Source organism: Setaria italica, chromosome IV (genome assembly GCF_000263155.2).
Source record: "Setaria italica strain Yugu1 chromosome IV, Setaria_italica_v2.0, whole genome shotgun sequence".
In the NCBI taxonomy this organism is placed as follows: Eukaryota; Viridiplantae; Streptophyta; class Magnoliopsida; order Poales; family Poaceae; genus Setaria; species Setaria italica.
Window position 1 is genome coordinate 150,325 of NC_028453.1, and position 18,265 is coordinate 168,589.

Sequence of the window (18,265 nt, forward strand, 5' to 3'; positions counted from 1 at the left end):
AAAGGCACGTATGGCTTTGTGCTTTGTTTTTACTACTTACCTGGCTTAGTTGCTTGATACTTGGTCATGCTAATGCGGCACATAGCCACCTAACCAGCACCCGAAACCCTAAACCTAGCACTTGAGGGCATTTCAAGAATTTTGGATGGCATGCTTTTGTCATATATGGAGTGATCACGGTCTATTGTAGTTTTTTTTTTCGTTTGGTATGGATGGATAATCAACTATTTTGCTACATTAGGTTATAAACCCGTCGAGAAGAGGATACCTTTATGGAAGAAATTGAAATATTTGTAATTGTTAAGCATAATTTTAAGTACTTTATTAGGGTTGTGTCTATATTTATTATTAATATTAGTAAGTGAGAGTGAGAGCAATTCCAAGAGGCTGCTAATCTTACCCTCAATACTTTTTTAGAAAAAAGAGAGAAAAAATGAACTCCAATAATCTACCTAAACCTTACCCAATTTTTTAGCGATGCTAAAAAACAGCCTGCCACCGCGTATATTTTAGCGTTGGCGTTCCTCCCCCAATCCTGATTCCCGCACGCCTGCGCGTCCCTTCCGATGGGCCCAATACAATGATGTAGCCTGTGTTTGAAATATTGGAGGCTATTTATTAGCGATCTGCTGTGGACTGATATGTTTTTGAGGAAAATTTTTTTAGGAGAACCTCCAATATATAGTTTTGAGGAAGAATTTTTTAGATACTCGTAGAGTTTGCTACGAGGGATTCTCTTCTTCCCCCTTCCGTCCTCCTCCCGTCCCCGCAAAACCCCTCGAGACGCCGGAGACCTCGAGGAGGCGGCTTGGGGGGCTAGGGTTTGGGCACTCCGGTGCCAGTGCGCGGGCTTCCTACCTCCTCCATCGCCCCGCCCCGCCCCGCCCTAGGTCTGTCAGCTAAGCTGCCCCTGCCGCCGGAGCGGATTTCAGGACCGATTTCTTCTGCTTCTTCTTCCATTGCCGCCTCTTCGCCCCCGCCTCTTCGCCCCGGCTGGTAAGTACTTCTCTTTCGCTCGTCTGTTTTCCTGGTTGCGTTCTATCCAAGGACGCGCGGGATGGGGTGAGGGTGCCTCGATCCATCCATCACATCCTCTGCTTAGAATTGGACTGAATCGAATTTGCGCATCGGAGGATTTCTTTCCCAACCAAACGGCTAAACCATGCTAATATGTCCCCAGGTGGTGATGCACTGCTACTGATCCATGGCCAATACCCGATCAGGAGGAGGAGCTGCCGGGTCAGGGGCACCCAGAGACGGACACACCCCTCCTCCTGCTTCTGCAGCTGCCACGGGGAAGCTTGCCAATGCCAGGGAGACCAGGAGCACCACAGCTGCCGCTGCCAATGCGCATACACCAAATCTCAGGAGGTCCACTCGAGAAACCAAAGGCAAGAACAAATATAAACAAGTTCCCGCCACGACTTCCTCCCACAGATCTGCCACAAGGCCCACCAGAGATGCCACTGCCATTGCTACTCCCATATCTGCATCCTCGCCAAACAAGCCAAAAGACTCGACAAAAAAGTCCACGAGAGTTAGGAATACAAGCGTTTCACCTTCTCCCCCGTCAAACCAAGATTCTAACGGAACCTCAACATCCGCCCCAACGCCTGCCTCCGCCAAAAGAAAAACTGAAGATGACACTCAGACTGTCACCACGCTGTCCAAGAAGCAGAAAAGGCACATGAACGCAAAGAGCTATATCGCATTCTTCAGTACACCGGGGAAAAGCCCCAAATCCCCAGGTACGGGATGTCCATGCCATTTCATTGATCACGCATTCTAGTTTCATTATTCCAGCTCATTACTTGGTTTCTTTGTTATAAACATTGCATCTGTCAGATTGCTTCAGAATGTTCAGGGTTACGTAAAAGAAAAACAATTGCACCGTCTAGGCTTCTTACTTGTTGAGTGCAATGTACTGACACATCCTTAGTGTGCTGCACCTTCTAAAACCAACAGATATCATGGTACACTATGCGTAGCACTCTTGATTAACCACCCTTCCATTGTAATTCCAAGAGGGCTAATAGCTTTTTTAGAAATCAGTTTTAGGCTTAGTATTTGAGGGCGGAGATTTCGATCACCTCTATCCCTCTGGATGCTGATTGTGGTATTCCTTTTCTATGCTTAGTTTTCATCCTATCCTAACTTCCCTTATCCATAATTTTCGCGATGTAGTGCTTGCTACTCCTCTCAGGGAGGACGAGGAAAATGCTTCCAAGGTGCAAGCGGAAGATGATGGTGCTGTTTTGATGGATGAAGAAAGTAATGCGCAGGAGCAGGTCAACTGGGAATCTTCAAGTGTGGCTGCTAACAAGGTTTTGGAAGCTCACTCTACTGACTTGCATGAAATACCTGAGGTGATATTGGAGGGAGATGAATTGAAGACCGAATCTCATCAGCCTGATCTTGTTTCAAAGGTTTGGCTGCCATTTCATTCTCTATAATCTGAGATTCAGACATGTCAGCACTGTGCTTCTGCTGCTGATGGAACCAGTGCAGTACGCAGTAGTTGGGTATCCACTGACGAAATCAATGCACCAATCATTATGGAAAGTAGTGGTGTTGCCTTCTTTCATCCTTCGTCCCTCCAAGTAGCATGAAAGAATTACATACATGTTCCAGTTAGGCAGTTATCCAGTAATACCCTCTTTGTTCACACCTGCAAATGTTATACTTCTTCCAGTGCTACTAGTACATAAAGGATGCGGTATCCATCATGCACTCTTTTACCACTTTACTTCTTATGTTTGTTAGCTTTTTTACAACATCCTTGTACCTTCGAGTGTTGTATTTGTTCGCACCTGAAAATGTTATACTGCTTCCAGTGCCACTTGCTCTTAATGGATGCAGTAACGATCATCCACTCTTTTACCACTTGACTTCTTATGTTTGTTAGCTTTTTAGGACACCCTGGTTCCTTCGAGTGTTGTATTTGATATTTTCATAGAAGTCTTGATTCTTCTCTTATTATCAACTCATGTGTATTGGAGGCCTAAAGCAATGTTGCATTTTTTTTTTTTGGGTACAGTCATGTATGCCTGTTGAGATGTGCTCACTAAATAAGGCAGCGGAAAGCATCTCCACTTTGGAAATTGGAGAGCAAGCTGCTGGTGATTCAAAGTACTTCAACTATCCTTTGCAAATTATTTATGCTATTTAGGTTTATAGATTCTCTTTAATGCCACTGTACATGCAGTTGGCATATCAACTGATTAAGTGTTCACCTTCTGTATTGCAGCCAGAACTCTCTACCAGAATTGCAAAATAGGGATTGTTCTACTGCTCATCATGAAGAGGTAGTAAATAAGGCTAACGCGATTTCTCATGCAGCATGTGTGCTTTCATTACTTGTTTTATTTGATGGAATATAACCGTATGCTTGCAGTTAATGTTCTTTTTATCTTGCTCTAGGCCAGCAAGGCAATTGAAGATGGTGATTCCATTGGGGCATGCACTTCAAGGCATTTTGAAGCTGTGCAATGTGATGAAACAGATTACAACGACAACATGTGTGTTGGTTGCAAAAGTAGGGAAATCTCAGATATTCTCAAGTAAGTTACTCTGTAATTTATTTAGTTGTCTTTTTTGCTTCAGTTTTATTTTCTTATTAATACTGAAATTATAGAAATATCGATCTAGAATCAGAAAGGGAACATGGTCATGCTAAATTAAGTAGCTTCTGCACATTTGCAATCTTATTTATTTCCTATGCCTTCAGTAGTAGTATTCACATCTTTTCATTTTCTTGAGTTTTACTAGTAATCTAGTATCTGGTTATTTCACTCCCATCATTGGCTGGCATTCTTATAAGTGATGAAATATGCTCTTGTTACTATGCCTATGACCAGTATATTTATCTATTTACCCCAGATGTCATGCCTTTTATAATATACCGTTGAAAATGCTGTGCGTACAAAGTCAGAAGTGTTCAGAGTTTGATCGTGAGATTAAAAATTATGTAGTGTTTTTACTCCCGCTGGTCACAAATAAGTATTATTTGGTATGGTTATATGGTCTGCAAAGTATAACCTTGACAACAATTCTTCTGTAGCATATTTTCAGACGATGCAATTAAGGTGTTATGAACATTTTTTGACACATCTCTTCGGCTCTATTGTTTTGATAAAATAGATTTAAATCACAAAGATGCTGTTAGTCAAACTGGAGGGGATGAAGTTATAGGTTATTGCTGTGCTGAATCCTGGAAGAATATGAAGCTATATTTAGAGCTGTTTTGATTATTGAAACATGGGACTTATGATACTAGCTCTGTATGTTCTGCATCTACCAGTACCAGACTGGGTTCTGTATAATGCCCCGGTCGCTGAAGCATGTTTATACTTCAGCAGCACTTTTGGTGTTTGGATCTTGATTTCACCTCCACATTTGTATTTTTTTTTGTTGTTAAAGACGCACTGAAATAAATAGTTATTTGAACCTGGACAAGAAAGGGAAAGCTTGGTGAACCCTGAATTTTATGGAAACAAAAAAAAAGAATTTATAACATAGAAACAAGTAATTGTAAGCAAACCCTAACAAATGCAAAAATAAGTGGTACAAAAAAAATGCAGTAAAGCTTTCATAAACTTGTATACTACTTGCTACCACAATTTTAGACTAAGGGCCTTATTTTTAAACGGATAGTAGGGTTCATTGATGAACGTTTTTTCAATTGACTAAGCAGTTTTTAGGTGACTGAAAGATGCAATTTCAGGTGATGGATAACTAATGGTTTAGTATCTCTCAACTCGGCACCGTAGAACTTGTCACCTTATAGTCCTTGCAGTTAATGCATCTCTCAAACATATGCTTTGTGGAACAATTTGTCTCTAATACTATACTGCAAATGTGAAAATTTTGTTCTAGAGCTCATACTTGATCTGCAGGGAAAATAAAAACCAAATGCCATTTCTTATTTGGTGACAGGTTTTGTGATGGAAAAGGATGTAAACGGTGTTACCATCTTTCTTGTATGGATCCTCCCTTGGGCGTGTCCCTAGGAATATGGCTTTGCATCGTATGTACAAAAAAGAGGCTCCAGTTTGGTGTATATTCAGTCAGCGAGGGAATTGAATCTCTGTGGGATGTCAAGGAGGGTAATTATCAAATTAAACGCATGACAGTTTGTCTTCGTTTGCATCATATGAATTAATTGTATTACCTGTCCATCTTAGGAGCTGATAACAGCAAACAATATTTTGCGAAGTACAAGAATCTAGCTCATGTACATAATCGGTGGGTTTCAGAAAGTGATATAGTTAATAGCACCCTGCAAGGTCGTGATCTTGTCTCCAAATTTAGTAAGAGGATTCATAAAGAAAAGGTGATTACTCGTGTGATGAATACCCTTGTTTATCTTTTTTCAGAGACTGATAGGTTCTGCAAAAGTATGCCCGCTGATGGATTCCTTTCTGAATGTGATTTCTTAGACAATAAGGTGGAAGCAGGAATGGGCTGAACCACACCGTCTGTTGAAGAGAAGACCACTTATGCCTCCAAAAGAAGCTGAAGCTTTTATTAATTCACTAGGTGACAAAATTGCATATTGTAACGCCGAATGGCTAGTGAAATGGAAAGGTCTGGGCTATGAACATGCTACATGGGAACTTGAGAGTTCATCTTTTTTATGTACACCTGAGGCTGAGGAGCTCAAAAGGGGCTATGAGAACCGCCTTGAAGCTGCAAGAAGAGCGTCTGATCCTGCAAAAGCAGACAAGGTATGTCACAAAACATTTATTCGTATTAACTGGCACACTGCAACTTCACTTGACATGGGTAATGATCGTGGTCTATAATTTTGATCTGTTGGGCTATATGCACATTGCTTTGCTAGCCCACCACAAGTAAATGAGCTTTATTTGTTCCAAGCTAGTTTGTTTTTCTGCAGTCATCTGTACACATTGCTTTGCTAGGCCACCTCACTGAAATAATGAGCTCTCTTAGCTCCAAGCAAGTCTGTTCCTTCCACAATTGTCTGGACATTAGACCATTTGAAATATGGGTTCAGATTTCATGTGAAATGCCTGTCAGTCTTGCATTCTAAACAGTCCCTAGATTGCTTAAAGATTTCACAGTTTTGAATAACTGCAAACTATTCCTGGTCTATACAGGTTAAGGGAGACATATTTAAGGGAGACATATTTCAGAAACTCCAGAGACTACCAGATGGTTGCCCCCCTGGTTTAGATGATGATCATTTGAGTTCGCTTAATCAGCTTCTTGAGTTTTGGCACAATTCTCGTGGTGCTGTTTTCATCGACGATCAGGTAGAACTATCTAAGTATTTTAGCCACCATACATGAAAAAAAATATTGAAGTGTTTTATTGGCACCTTCAAGTTGAGTTCTTAGATTCTCACTGAATTTAGCTGTGCTTGGCTACCGGTGCGACTAATTCTGCTGGTGCCCTTGTATGATGGCTGTTTTTTAAAAGCAGTATGGTGGATGTTTCCATTGTTACATCATTGTATTTCTCACATATCATGGTTTAACTAATTAATTTGTCTATTGTACAGGAGCGAGTAATTAAGACCATTCTTTTTGTGACGTCCATACTGCCTTACATCTGCCGACCACTTCTCATTGTCTCTACTTCTGCTTCTCTCTCGTTGTGGGAGACTAAGTTCAGTCGCTTGGCAGCATCCATCAATGTTGTTGTGTACAACGGGGAGAAAGATGTACGCAAATCAATTCGAGATCTGGAGTTCTATGAGGATGGTTCTGTGATGTTGCAAGTTCTCTTGTCCCACCCTGACGCCATCTTAGAGGTAATATTATTCTGCTTGTCTCAGCTCATCTAGCTTTCCAATTAAAAGAACGCCAGTGCTATCTTTTGATGCATTTTGCATCAATATTATGCAACCATGAAGCTTACTTGACAAGTAATTGTAATTGTATACCCTTTTGTTTCCTTTTTTACTCTATTATTATACAGGATATTGAAGCCATTGGGCGAATTAGTTGGGAGGCAGTTATGGTTGATGATTGTCAAAACTCAAGAATTTCGAAATGCCTTGAACAACTTAAGCGTCTGCCTACCAATTTTAGGATGGTTCTATTGAGTTCCTCACTAAAGGTGCTGCCAACAACCTTATATAGAATTTCTTTTGTACCACAAGTGGTTCATATTGTCTTGTTTTGTCTTGCAGGAAAATATTCCTGAGTACATCAATCTGCTGTCTTTCCTCAACCCTGAAGAAAATGGTATATTTAGTGTTTCAAATGGTGTTTCTTTTGATACAGCTGGCACCCTAGGGGTGCTGAAAGCAAAACTTGCACGTTATGTTGCATTTGAGCGGAAGGCAGATTCTTCGAAGCTTTTGGAGTATTGGGTTCCTGCTCACCTATCACCGGTGCAACTAGAGATGTACTGTTACACATTACTCTCAAATTCCCCGGCACTTCGATCGCATTCGAAAACTGATAATGTTGGTGCTCTTCGCAACATTCTTGTATCCCTCCGGAAGGTTTACTTTCTAAACTCCTTTGCGTGCAGCATGCATGATACAACTTTTAAATTAGCGATTTAGCTGGACGAGATGGAATCTGCATGTACAATTGCCTATCGTGTATAGCTATTAGCTGCAGACAATCCTAATGATCTTCAACTAATCTTATGCAACAGTGTTGTGACCACCCTTATCTCGTTGATCAAATGCTGCAAAGCTCTCTTACCAAGGGTCACCATGTAACTGATATCCTTGATATTGGAGTACGTTCATGTGGCAAGTTGCTGCTTCTTGATAAAATGCTCCAAAAGATCAGGATTGAAGGTCTTAGAGTTCTTATTCTTTCCCAGGTGAGACGTCCATATCATGCTTCATTATTTTTTTACTTGCATTATTTAATTTTGGTACAATTTATGCATGTTGATTCCAGTAAGAGCAAGTCGCTTCTACTTAAGCCTGAAATTTTGGCAACCCTTAGTAATTTTTAAATTTTTTACCTACCTTATGCCCCGTAAAATTTCTTTCATTTTCCAAGTTAGTTAATCTTCTGAGAAGGTTCCTATCTTATGCACATTTTAGCATTTAAGTGTCGGTGATACCGATTAGTTTTCTGACTTGCATCAGTTACAAAATCAAGAATAACAAAAAAGACATTGGTGATGTTCCAATTTATCACTGACCTGCATCCAAGAACTCCACAGCATGGATGTTCTTGACAATGTTCTGTTGAGTGTTTTGCGGTGCAAGAGAAATAAATAATTTCTACCAGTTCTAAAAAAAATTCTAACATGCATATGGTCTACAATGAGTATTCTGGTCATTTGTTTTGATTTTCTCTGATTTGTTATTGTGACAATCGATTAAGTATGCTTATGATGCCTTATCCAGTTATTGTATTGACAAAGCTTTTGACTTGCCTTATCCAGTTATTGTATTGACAAAGCTTTTGACTCAATTTTATTCTACTTTTTTTTTTCATGTGGCAGTCTGGTGGTGGGTCTGGTAACCCTATGGGTGACATTTTGGATGACTTTGTTCGTCAGAGATTTGGTTTTGAGTCATACGAACGTGTTGAACGTGGTTTGCTACTGCAAAAGAAACAGGCAGCAATGAATATGTTCAATGACAAAAGTAAGGGACGATTTATCTTTTTAATTGATAGTCGTGCATGTGGTCCAAGCATTAAGCTATCATCTGTTGATGCCATCATCATATATGGTAGTGATTGGAATCCCGTGAATGACTTGAGAGCTCTTCAGAGGGTCAGCATGGAGTCACCGTTTGAACGTGTGCCTATTTTTCGGTTGTATTCGTCTTGTACAGTGGAGGAAAAGGCTCTTATTCTTTCAAAGCATGACCATATTCTGGATAGCAATATTCTGAATGTAAGCCCTAGCCTGAGCCATTGTCTGCTTAGTTGGGGTGCATCATTTCTCTTTAATAGACTTGAGGAATTTCAGAACCCTAGCTACTCATGTAAAGGCTCTGATGCTGCTGAGCTTTTCGTGGATAATGTAGCTTCGGAGTTTTCAACAAAATTACCCAACAAGGTTGAACTCAGCACCGAAATAGACAACACAGTCATATCACAAGCTTATTTGCGTGGATCTTTCTATTCTAGAAACATTGTCGTAGTAGGTGAGAGGGAGGGAATCACATCAGTTGATGGTGATCTGCCGAAGTTCTGGGCCTACTGGTCAAGTTTACTTCATGGGAGGTCTCCTCGTTGGCAACATGTATCTGAGCCATCACAAAGAAGCCGTAGAAAGATACAGAATGTAGAAGATCAATCGAAAAACACAGAAGAACAGTTGGAAGTACCTAGTGAAGAAACTGATGAAGCTAGAATAAAACGTAGAAGAACTGGTGAAGTCATGGATTCATCTCCAAAAGTCCCACCTTGCAAGAACAAGGACACTATATTGTCTGGAAACAATACCCCATCAAGTTCTCATCAAATATCAGTTGAAGATACATGGCAGGAACTAGGTATTACAACTGTAGTAGATTTGCTGTCTTTTAGGTGTGGATACTGCATTTTGCTAATACAGTTCATTATGTAGAGAGAAACAATCTTCATGGCACACAGAAAGGTCTACATGTTCAACTCAAGCCAGAACTGTCAAAGTTATATAAGTTGCTGCAACTGCCGGTACTGCTAAACATATTAACTTTATTTCTCCCTCTATATGATTTTATGCTTTCTCTTTTTAATTGTTTAATCCTGTGTAAAATCATTTATATCCACAGAAAATACAAGAGAATTTAGCTCTTTTAGTTCTGAACCATGTGTACTACTTTGCCAAGAGTCATTTATCAAGTTGGCTCTTGATAAACCTTGCTCTTTATGACGGGAAAGTTGACTCATTATTAATTATATTCTTAATGGATCATATGGAATCCATTAAATTGACAGTTGCTACTAGCTAGTTTATCTTAAGCTTATGTGGTTGTATTCTTAATTTATTATCTTTGATCCATTAATGTTTGCTAGCTCCTACTAGCTAGTTTGCGTGACAGGTTCACGCGGCGTTCTAGTTGTTAAAGCCAGTAGTCTCGAGTTGGTCCTGGGACAAATTGAGTTCTGTAATTCTGTTGCTTACCTGTGGTGGAGGCATGAAGCTATGCATCTGCCAATACAAAGGCCAGCATCTATGCGCCTAAACTATCCATATGGTTTCTACTGTAGCAGCAATCATCCATACATATATGCAAAAAAAAAAGTTATATATGATAAATTCCCAAGGTTTTGAAAGGTGCTGGGTGCTAGGCAGTAGATTAAGCATAGATTAAACGCGATTAAGCTTTCTTTTGGCTGCTAGGAGCAAGATCAGGAGGTACTAGCACAAATATATGCCAAAATGATGGGTTCAGAATATGTGATTCATACATGCTCCTGCACAGTTATTAACTTCATGTAATCAGATATTTGAGACTAAGCGTCTTGCATAGACAACAACAGCTACAATCAAGTAGATAAAGAGTTAATAAACTGAAAACCAGTATATAAACAACAGATTGGAATATCCAGTGCTGCACATGCACATCCAAGGTTCCAAATAGATTTCGTAATCCCTACTGATGTACATTTGTCAAGTTCAGTTTCAGTCATTCAGAGAATCACATATTGAGAGCATAAGAGTGAGTAATACAGGGCACACAACCAGTAAAGCAAAGGTTCAGAAGAAATTGAACTACTGGTCTAACTGTCTAGCTTGCAGGTTCAGAACAATTCAGGGCACTAGCTGTCAGCACACAACCATTAAGCCTTACAGGTTCAGAAATCAAAACATTCAAGGCACTAGCAATCTAGCACAACAACAAATCAAGGGTCAGGTGTGATGGCCAAAATTACAGTCTTCCATTTAGGCACTAAATGCTTAATCTAATACTGGAAAATTAAAATTTGCACAATTCGTACTTGCTTGAGACCCTGATGCCTTGCTGCTGAGTGCTGATCTGCCGTGTGTGCGTCCGCGAGTGAATGAAGGCAAGGTGATGATGCGCAGCCCGGCGGCTGGTACCCAGCAGCTCTTCCATGGCTCGTTGCTGCTCTACCAGTTCGTCCTCCCTTGGAGGTTCTGAACTATTAAGGGTTTATACTCTTGCTTGATTGAATAACAGATGTGCCGGCCATGTAGCCAGATGTAGTACAAGACACTAACAAACCTCTCCTAACAACCTTATCTCTAATTAACCTTATCTGTAACTTAACTTAATCTCTAAGCAAGCCTAGTCCAATCTAAGCAAGTCACGGTAGATACTGAATGTTGTTGCTGCCATGCGGGTGGTCCCATGAAGGATGCAACCAGATTAAAGATCCTTTCCTAAAAATTTATGTGAAATTGTGAAAAAACTGAAAATAACTACTTCATACATTTCAGTCTAAGCTGATTGCTTTCATGGATGGATCATTGCAGGAGAACGTGAAATCCTTATGTGAGGAATTCCTTGAGTATATTTTGAAGAATCACCAAATCAGCCAGGAGCCTAAGGGCATTCTGCATGCATTCAATATAGCTCTGGTTAGAGAAAAGACCCTTTATTTTGTTTTGACTTTATACATGTTTGCTGCTAAATGCTGATTCTCGTAATGCTCTGCTACAGTGTTGGCGTGCTGCGTCTCTTTTAAAGCATAAGATCAGTCGTACAGAATCACTCACCCTTGCTGCAAAAAACTTAAACTATGAGTGCACTGAAGAACTTGCTGAGTATGTCTATGCGAAGCTAAGGATCCTAAAGAAGAAGTTTGCACGTAGAGCAGGTGAAACGAGCAAGCAAAATCATACGACTTCAGTAAGCAACATATCAACTTGTGAACAGGAGACTTCAGTTGAACTGAGGAATGATGAATTGATCCCTAGCACTTCAATTGATAGTAACTTTGAGACTGGTTCAAACCGAGAGGCTACAGGTGATTTTTGGACTGAGGACATGGTTTCAGGAGAGAAAGAGTTGCTATCTGACCCAGGAACCCGTAGAGAGGAATGCTTATCGAGGGATGAGCTTCTTAGTAGAATAATGGACAATAGAATTAAATTAGTTGATAAAGTTTTCTACTTGAGAGGAAAGAGCATTCAGGATAGGCATTCAAATGAGGTCTCGTTTTTAGACAGGCACAGGCAAAAGGAAGTGGCAAAACTCAGAGAAGCATGCAGTTTAGTCGTGGAACACCTTCGTAGAAGTCAAAATCACATTGTTCAAGAGGACAGGGATGGGAAAATAAAACAAGTAATTAAATGGTTTACTATGCTTCTGTATGCATTTTTGGAGCACATGAAATGCCAACGTAACAGGCTTGATACACAGCAATCAGCTACCTGGACCAAGGAGTCTCATTTGAAGGAGGAAACCCTTCAGGCAGCAAAATCTGGCCAATTAGATCATACATTTGATCAACACATTCCTTTACCAGATTCAGAATTTGCTATGGAGGAATTTAGTCACTTTAGGGAAGTTGGTGGCAGCTGCCATGTTCATGCGGCTGCTCCAACACCACCGTCTTTAGATGATAATTCAGCAATGGAAATTACATTTGTTCGAAGTGTAAATACATCTGAAGTCAACGAAGAAGAAGCGCGTAATAGACCTGCTGAAGTTCTTATTCAAGGTCCAGCATCAGAAGTTGTCGGTCTGTCAGTGAATGGGATCTGCGATGTTTCTGATGGCATCGACTCACAAAGAGATGCATCTCTGGCTGTTCATTCATTGGTTAGTAGTCCTTTAGCTGAAAATTCAGTTAATACATGTATTGATGGTTTATTCACATGCAAAATGCTGACAGTGCTTACTTTTTAGTAGTTTCCAAGTGACATATAATCATTTTTTAGCATAGAAAATTATCACGTTCATCCTGTAAATTATAACATATTTCCTAAACAATGTCATGCGTATATAAGATCATTAGAAGGAAATGTGAGATCTCATTATCTCAGTTTTCATGGCCTCTACTCTTTTTTTCCTCTGAGATTTTGCTCATTTAAGTTAAGCTCATGTCTGTTGTGATATGTACACCTTCTAGTACCCTAACCTGGTGTGTGTGGCTTTTTTTCTTACTCTTTCTATGTAGCAATGCAAAACATATATTTACCTAGTAGTCCTGTTAGTCTGTTTCCCCAAGGCATGAAGAGCTAGAACTTTATGTATTATGTTGCCTTTAATATAGAACAGTCCTGAGTGTTTCTAACTCATTTACATGAATGTACTTTATTAGCAGATATCCCTATCATTCCTTTTCTTTTTATGTATTTTGTTGCCTTCCATATGGAGCGCTCTTGAGTGTTTCTGTACAATTTACTTAAATATACTCTAAAAGTGGATATCCGGCTTTTTCTTTGCATGGGGGTTGTTGCTTAGCACATTGTGTTCCTTTTATAACTAATGGTATTTCGCTACTTCCTCGTGCTTTTTTTTTTTCTTGTGATGTCTTGTGCTTACACATAACATCATTGTCTAGGATCCTTATTTTCATTGTAACTCATTATGTGCCCGTATCATATATCAGGAACCTCCAGGTGGCGACAATAGAAGTACACATGTTGAGGAGAGTACTCCTGGCGTGCCACTACAGGATGGTACCAGTGAACATTTAGGTGATGCTGCAGTGGAAGTTGACACTGAAAATAGGAACACTGCTTTGACAGATTCACCTCAATTTGACACACCAGCTTTGACTGCTACTTCGAGGCAGGCCACATTGCCAGTTTCTGGAGAAGTCGAGATACAAAACAATCTTGTGACCCAGTGTGCGCAACAGAGTTTAGTGTCATCACAACTTTCGCAAGGAGAATCAGAGCAAGCAGACTTGTCTGGTGTACCATCAGCTCAACCTTTGCAATCTGAGAGGCAACAATCAATCCCTGTGTCCAATAATCTGCATGAAAGAGCACAGCCTGATCAGAGTCAACCAAGTCATCAGACAGATGCAGCACCTGGTTCTGTGCAGTCTGCGGAACTCTTTCCAGTGACATCAATGATGTTTAATCACCCACCTATTGATGCTGAGCCACTGAAAAATGAGCTGCACAGATTAAGATTATACATGGACACAGTCCATAAAACTCATGAGCTGAAGGTTCTTATTTTTCATCCTTTTTTGTGTACCTTTATTTTTTTATGCTTGCTCCCATATCGCCATGTCTTATCTGTTCCACTTTGGATAGAAAACACAACTTCGGATGGAGTGCAGCCAAGAAATAGAGAAGGTAAAACGAAAATATGATTTGTTAATTGAAGAACACGATTCCACCCATCTTCAGCAAAAGAAGACACTTGATAATTTTTACGAGAAAGTTCTCTGCAACCAATCACTGGCTGAGGATTTTCGGGCCAAATTCATATCACCATCGGCAGCACAAGGTATGGAGCGTATTCATTCATACTTTGTGCTTTCGCAGTTGATGTTTTCAACATGATTAGTGTTTGGTATGAAACACTGATAAAATTCTGCTTCATTAAAATTTCTGAATATGGACGTGCTGAAAATAAATGAAAAAACGGGCTCCAAAACTCTGTTAATGTAGCTGGTTCTCAGAATTTTGCCATTAACATCCATTTATTTCTTTGAGCTGCAGCAAGAGCCCATACCCCTCCAATTCGTCAGACTGCGCAGGCTTCTCAGCAAGTACCGATGAGGACTTCAGTGGGGGGACCCTCAGCATCATCAATTGCCTTGTCATCAACCTGTCGACCATCAGTGCCAAGGCTTAGAGTCCAAGCACCGCAGGTGGAACAATCATCGTCACTGTCGCAGTTGTCCCGTTCATCATTGCCGTCGTCGCAAGTGGTCCAACCTCCCCCCTTGATACCTGGCAATCTTTTCAGAACAACATCAGCGACTCTTAGTCACATGCCTCCACCACGTGGGAGTTATGGAGGTCAGAGTGAATTGGCTCCTCGAGCACCTGCTCCTCATCTCCAGTTCAAGTCACCACGGGCAAATTCCATGCCACCTGGAAATCAGCAGCAGCTTCCGACAACTAGGGTGGAGGCGACGTCCCCTAGGACACAACCAGTGTTGGCAGCAAATTCATCCCCACCAGATTCACACCTGGGACCTGTGGCAACCTCAGGCATGTCAAGTTTACACTCGGCCCTCCCAGCAAGCTCATTGCCCTCAAGCTCACATACTAATCACCTGGTGCAACGTGTGCTACCAGCTCCAAACCCAGCTTTACAAGTGGTAGCACCGCCAGGCCCGAGTACAGCAACGCCTTCCATCACCGCAGGCATGCAGGGGTCATTATCTCTGGATGCATGGCTTACAGCAAGGCTGGGGTTGAGCGGCGATGCGCCTAGGGCGACAGCTCCTGCGACAAATGGTTCTGATATAGATGTGGTATGCTTGTCTGATGATGAATCAGAGTAGCAGATGCACAAGACTGACAGTTAGTTGACTGCTTGAAACAAATAGATTATAGGTGCGCGCACTGAAGGCATTGGTGATTCATTTTAGCCTCACTGTAACCTCTGAGAATTTTTAACCTGTGGTGTGGCGTAATGGTGGTGGGCTTCTTTCGCCCACTGTTGTAGCCTGGCGCTCTCTGATCGAGCATGCAAGGTGTACATGTCACTCATATATAATGCATAACCAGCTAGAGTTGTTGGTTGGTTGTATGCCCCGTCACTACCTGCTGAAGAGTTTGGTTGCTTTCGTGACAAGAGCATCGAGAGTGCTTCATAATCTAAGTGTATATATCATGCGTTATATATATAGTACTCCCTTCGTTCTAAATTGTACGTTATTTTAGCAATTCTATATTCATAGCTTTTACTTATGTGTTTAGATATATATTATATATCAAAATCTATGAACCTAGAAATGTAAAAATGACCTACAATTTGGAATGGAGGGAGTATAACATATGTACAAAGAGATTTACCACATATGCAACGTGTAATAATTTCTAAATCAAATTCTTGGAACGAGTTCATTCCACTCTAATCAAATTCTAGAATCAAAACGTTTTATGCTTGTTTTTGTGTTGTTTGAGAGGAAATATAATTGAATTAATTCAAAGCAAATCCATTTTTATATATATCAGTAACAAGAGCCTAACAGGGTGGATCGGCCGGCGGCATCGTCGGGATCGGCTGCCCTGCCGGCGATCCAGTCCCACAACCACAACCAACTAACTAACCTAACCGCCATTTCGTTGGTTCATCCTCCTCGCCGGCCGCCGCCGCTCCAGATGGCCATGCCGCTGTGCGACTGCAACTCGTGCGCCACGGGTGACGCCATCGTCTTCTGCCTGCTCTGCGGCGCCAGGCTCTGCCTGCACTGCGACGCCGCCCTGCACGGCGCCACCGCCGCCGCCGGGCTCCACCCGCGCGTCCCTCTCTGCGACGCCTGCCGCGCCGCACCCGCCGCGCTGCGCGACCACCACTCCGGCCACACGCTCTGCTCCGGCTGCGCCGCCCGCGTTGCTCCCGCCGGCGCCCGCACCACCGTCACCCAGTACACCGGTTGCCCCGAGCCCGCCGAGCTGCTGCGCCTCATCTCTGCTGAGGCGCCGCAGTCGCACGATGACTTCGAGGTCTGGCTAGCCAACAAGCTGCCGCACCTTTTGGACGACGACGATGGCCAGCTGACGGAAGGATGGGACGTCGCATTGGAAACCGCCAAGCTTGAGAGGATGCTGGCCGAGTGCCACGCCGCCGACCTCTCGCCGGCGGCTTCATGCCAGCTGCAACCTCAACAAGCAGTGACCATGCCTGCTCCTCCTCCTGTGCAGCCATGGCAGAGCGACGCCGCTGCCGCCGCCTTACCTTTCTGCACCATGCCGCTGCCGGAGAGCCCATCGCAACCGCCGCCGCAGCAGGATGCGAGCGCCGTAGCCAAGAAGCGGGAGGAGAGGGAGAGGGCCAAGCTCCGATACAACGAGAAGAAGAAGAACAGAAGGTCTTTATTTCATTTGCCTAATATAATATACACTCTAGTTAGTCTATGATGATCCGATCCATCATCTCGATCGTGTGGATGATTGCATTGTTGTCGCAGATTCTGCAAGCAGATCATGTATGCTTCCCGCAAGGCCAGAGCCGACACAAGAAAGCGAGTGAAAGGCCGATTTGCCAAGGCTTCTACTTCTCATGATCCCCATCCCATCATCCATGACGATGACAACTGACACACAAGGCTTTCCGCTTTCATAAACAGATCGAAACAGAGAAATTAAAGGAAATAAACAACACATGATCCAGCTGCATACTACATTCAGAGTCATGCTAGCTTATTCTTCATCAGGTGCGCACGTGCACACTGCACAATCTCCTTGCCATACAACTCTGCATATCTGACAATTTCTCTTTGTGCTGTCGTCATCTTGCAGTGCTACGTACGGTTTGCTCATAAGGCATGAACAGGCTCAGAGTTAGCAGGAGATCACAGCCTACCAGATTACCGAGTTCCTCTTTGGTACTGTTTCCCCGAAAAGGAACGAAATATCAGGATGAGTTAAAGAAGGTTAATGATTAGTTTATTTTTCTAATTTGAAACCTTGCTTCTTGTTTGAACTTGTTGTCCATTTACATATCTAAATAACCCTTCACGAGCGAAATATTTAAATGCATTGTTATTGGAGATGTCTCGCTTTTTGATCGACAATGCCCATAAAGACCCCTTGACGTGGTCATCTGATGGTGAGAAATTTAGAATTTTGCCATCATCGAAACTGGGTTTCGCTGCACATGGATTTCGCCAGTTTGCCATTATCAAACGGTGTCGCACCGCTAGAATGCTTTTCGGCTTTTTCCAATTCATTTTCTATTTTCTCCAACATTCAACCACGTGACCTGACCATTATGCCCTTTGGGGGTCCCACAACCTTATACATTCACCTCAGTACTCATTCTCTCCTACTCTGCCCGCCGCCCCTTGTCTCCTTCCTGCCCGCCCGCGCGGGTTGGGGGCCAGCTAGCTCGCCATGGCGGCCGTCTGCTCCACCAAGCCCCACCACCGCCGCCGCGCCGAGGCGTCGTCCCCGGCGACCTCCCTGGCCGGTGCGGCGGCGACGCCCCGCGCCACCGGCCGCGGGCGTCGGTGCAGGTCCAGGAGCCGCAGGACTCGCAGCAGCACAGGAGAAGGGAGCTGGAGGACCCCTTGCCAGAGCTGCTCACGGAGATGTTGCGGCTAGTGGACAACGGCGAGCCCGGCAAGTAAGCTGGAGAAGATTCTGCAACATGAAAACGTCGATCTGGATTCAAGAGCAACAGCTCTCTACTCCTCCCTTTCGATCTGCTGCATGCCTACCTCATCCGAAACTCTAAGCACCAAATCCATCGAATCCACCAATCTGCTGCCCAATTCAA

The 18,265-nt window shown here is 42.6% G+C and overlaps 1 protein-coding gene across 1 annotated transcript; it reads left to right on the forward strand.

Moving 5' to 3' along the window:
* Window positions 1-732: 732 nt before the first annotated feature.
* LOC101758243 lies at window positions 733-15,604 on the forward strand. The gene is made up of 21 exons (XM_004964201.3): window positions 733-996; window positions 1,181-1,748; window positions 2,185-2,426; window positions 3,038-3,129; window positions 3,248-3,305; window positions 3,421-3,560; window positions 4,936-5,105; window positions 5,184-5,332; window positions 5,439-5,726; window positions 6,120-6,275; window positions 6,524-6,775; window positions 6,943-7,083; window positions 7,157-7,474; window positions 7,633-7,806; window positions 8,443-9,445; window positions 9,520-9,608; window positions 11,377-11,481; window positions 11,564-12,667; window positions 13,461-14,030; window positions 14,119-14,314; window positions 14,530-15,604. The coding sequence occupies exons 2-21, from the start codon at window positions 1,205-1,207 to the stop codon at window positions 15,321-15,323; spliced, it is 6,585 nt and encodes a 2,194-aa protein (XP_004964258.1). The 5' UTR covers window positions 733-996; window positions 1,181-1,204; the 3' UTR covers window positions 15,324-15,604.
* Window positions 15,605-18,265: the final 2,661 nt, after the last annotated feature.

Excerpts from the sequence above, each read along its gene's own strand:
- LOC101758243 (XM_004964201.3), top strand. The coding sequence starts at position 1,205 with ATGGCCAATACCCGATCAGGAGGAGGAGCTGCCGGGTCAGGGGCACCC. Across the intron at positions 3,561-4,935 it reads GAAATCTCAGATATTCTCAA|GTTTTGTGATGGAAAAGGAT; the intron begins GTAAGTTACTCT and ends ATTTGGTGACAG. Across the intron at positions 5,727-6,119 it reads ATCCTGCAAAAGCAGACAAG|GTTAAGGGAGACATATTTAA; the intron begins GTATGTCACAAA and ends TGGTCTATACAG.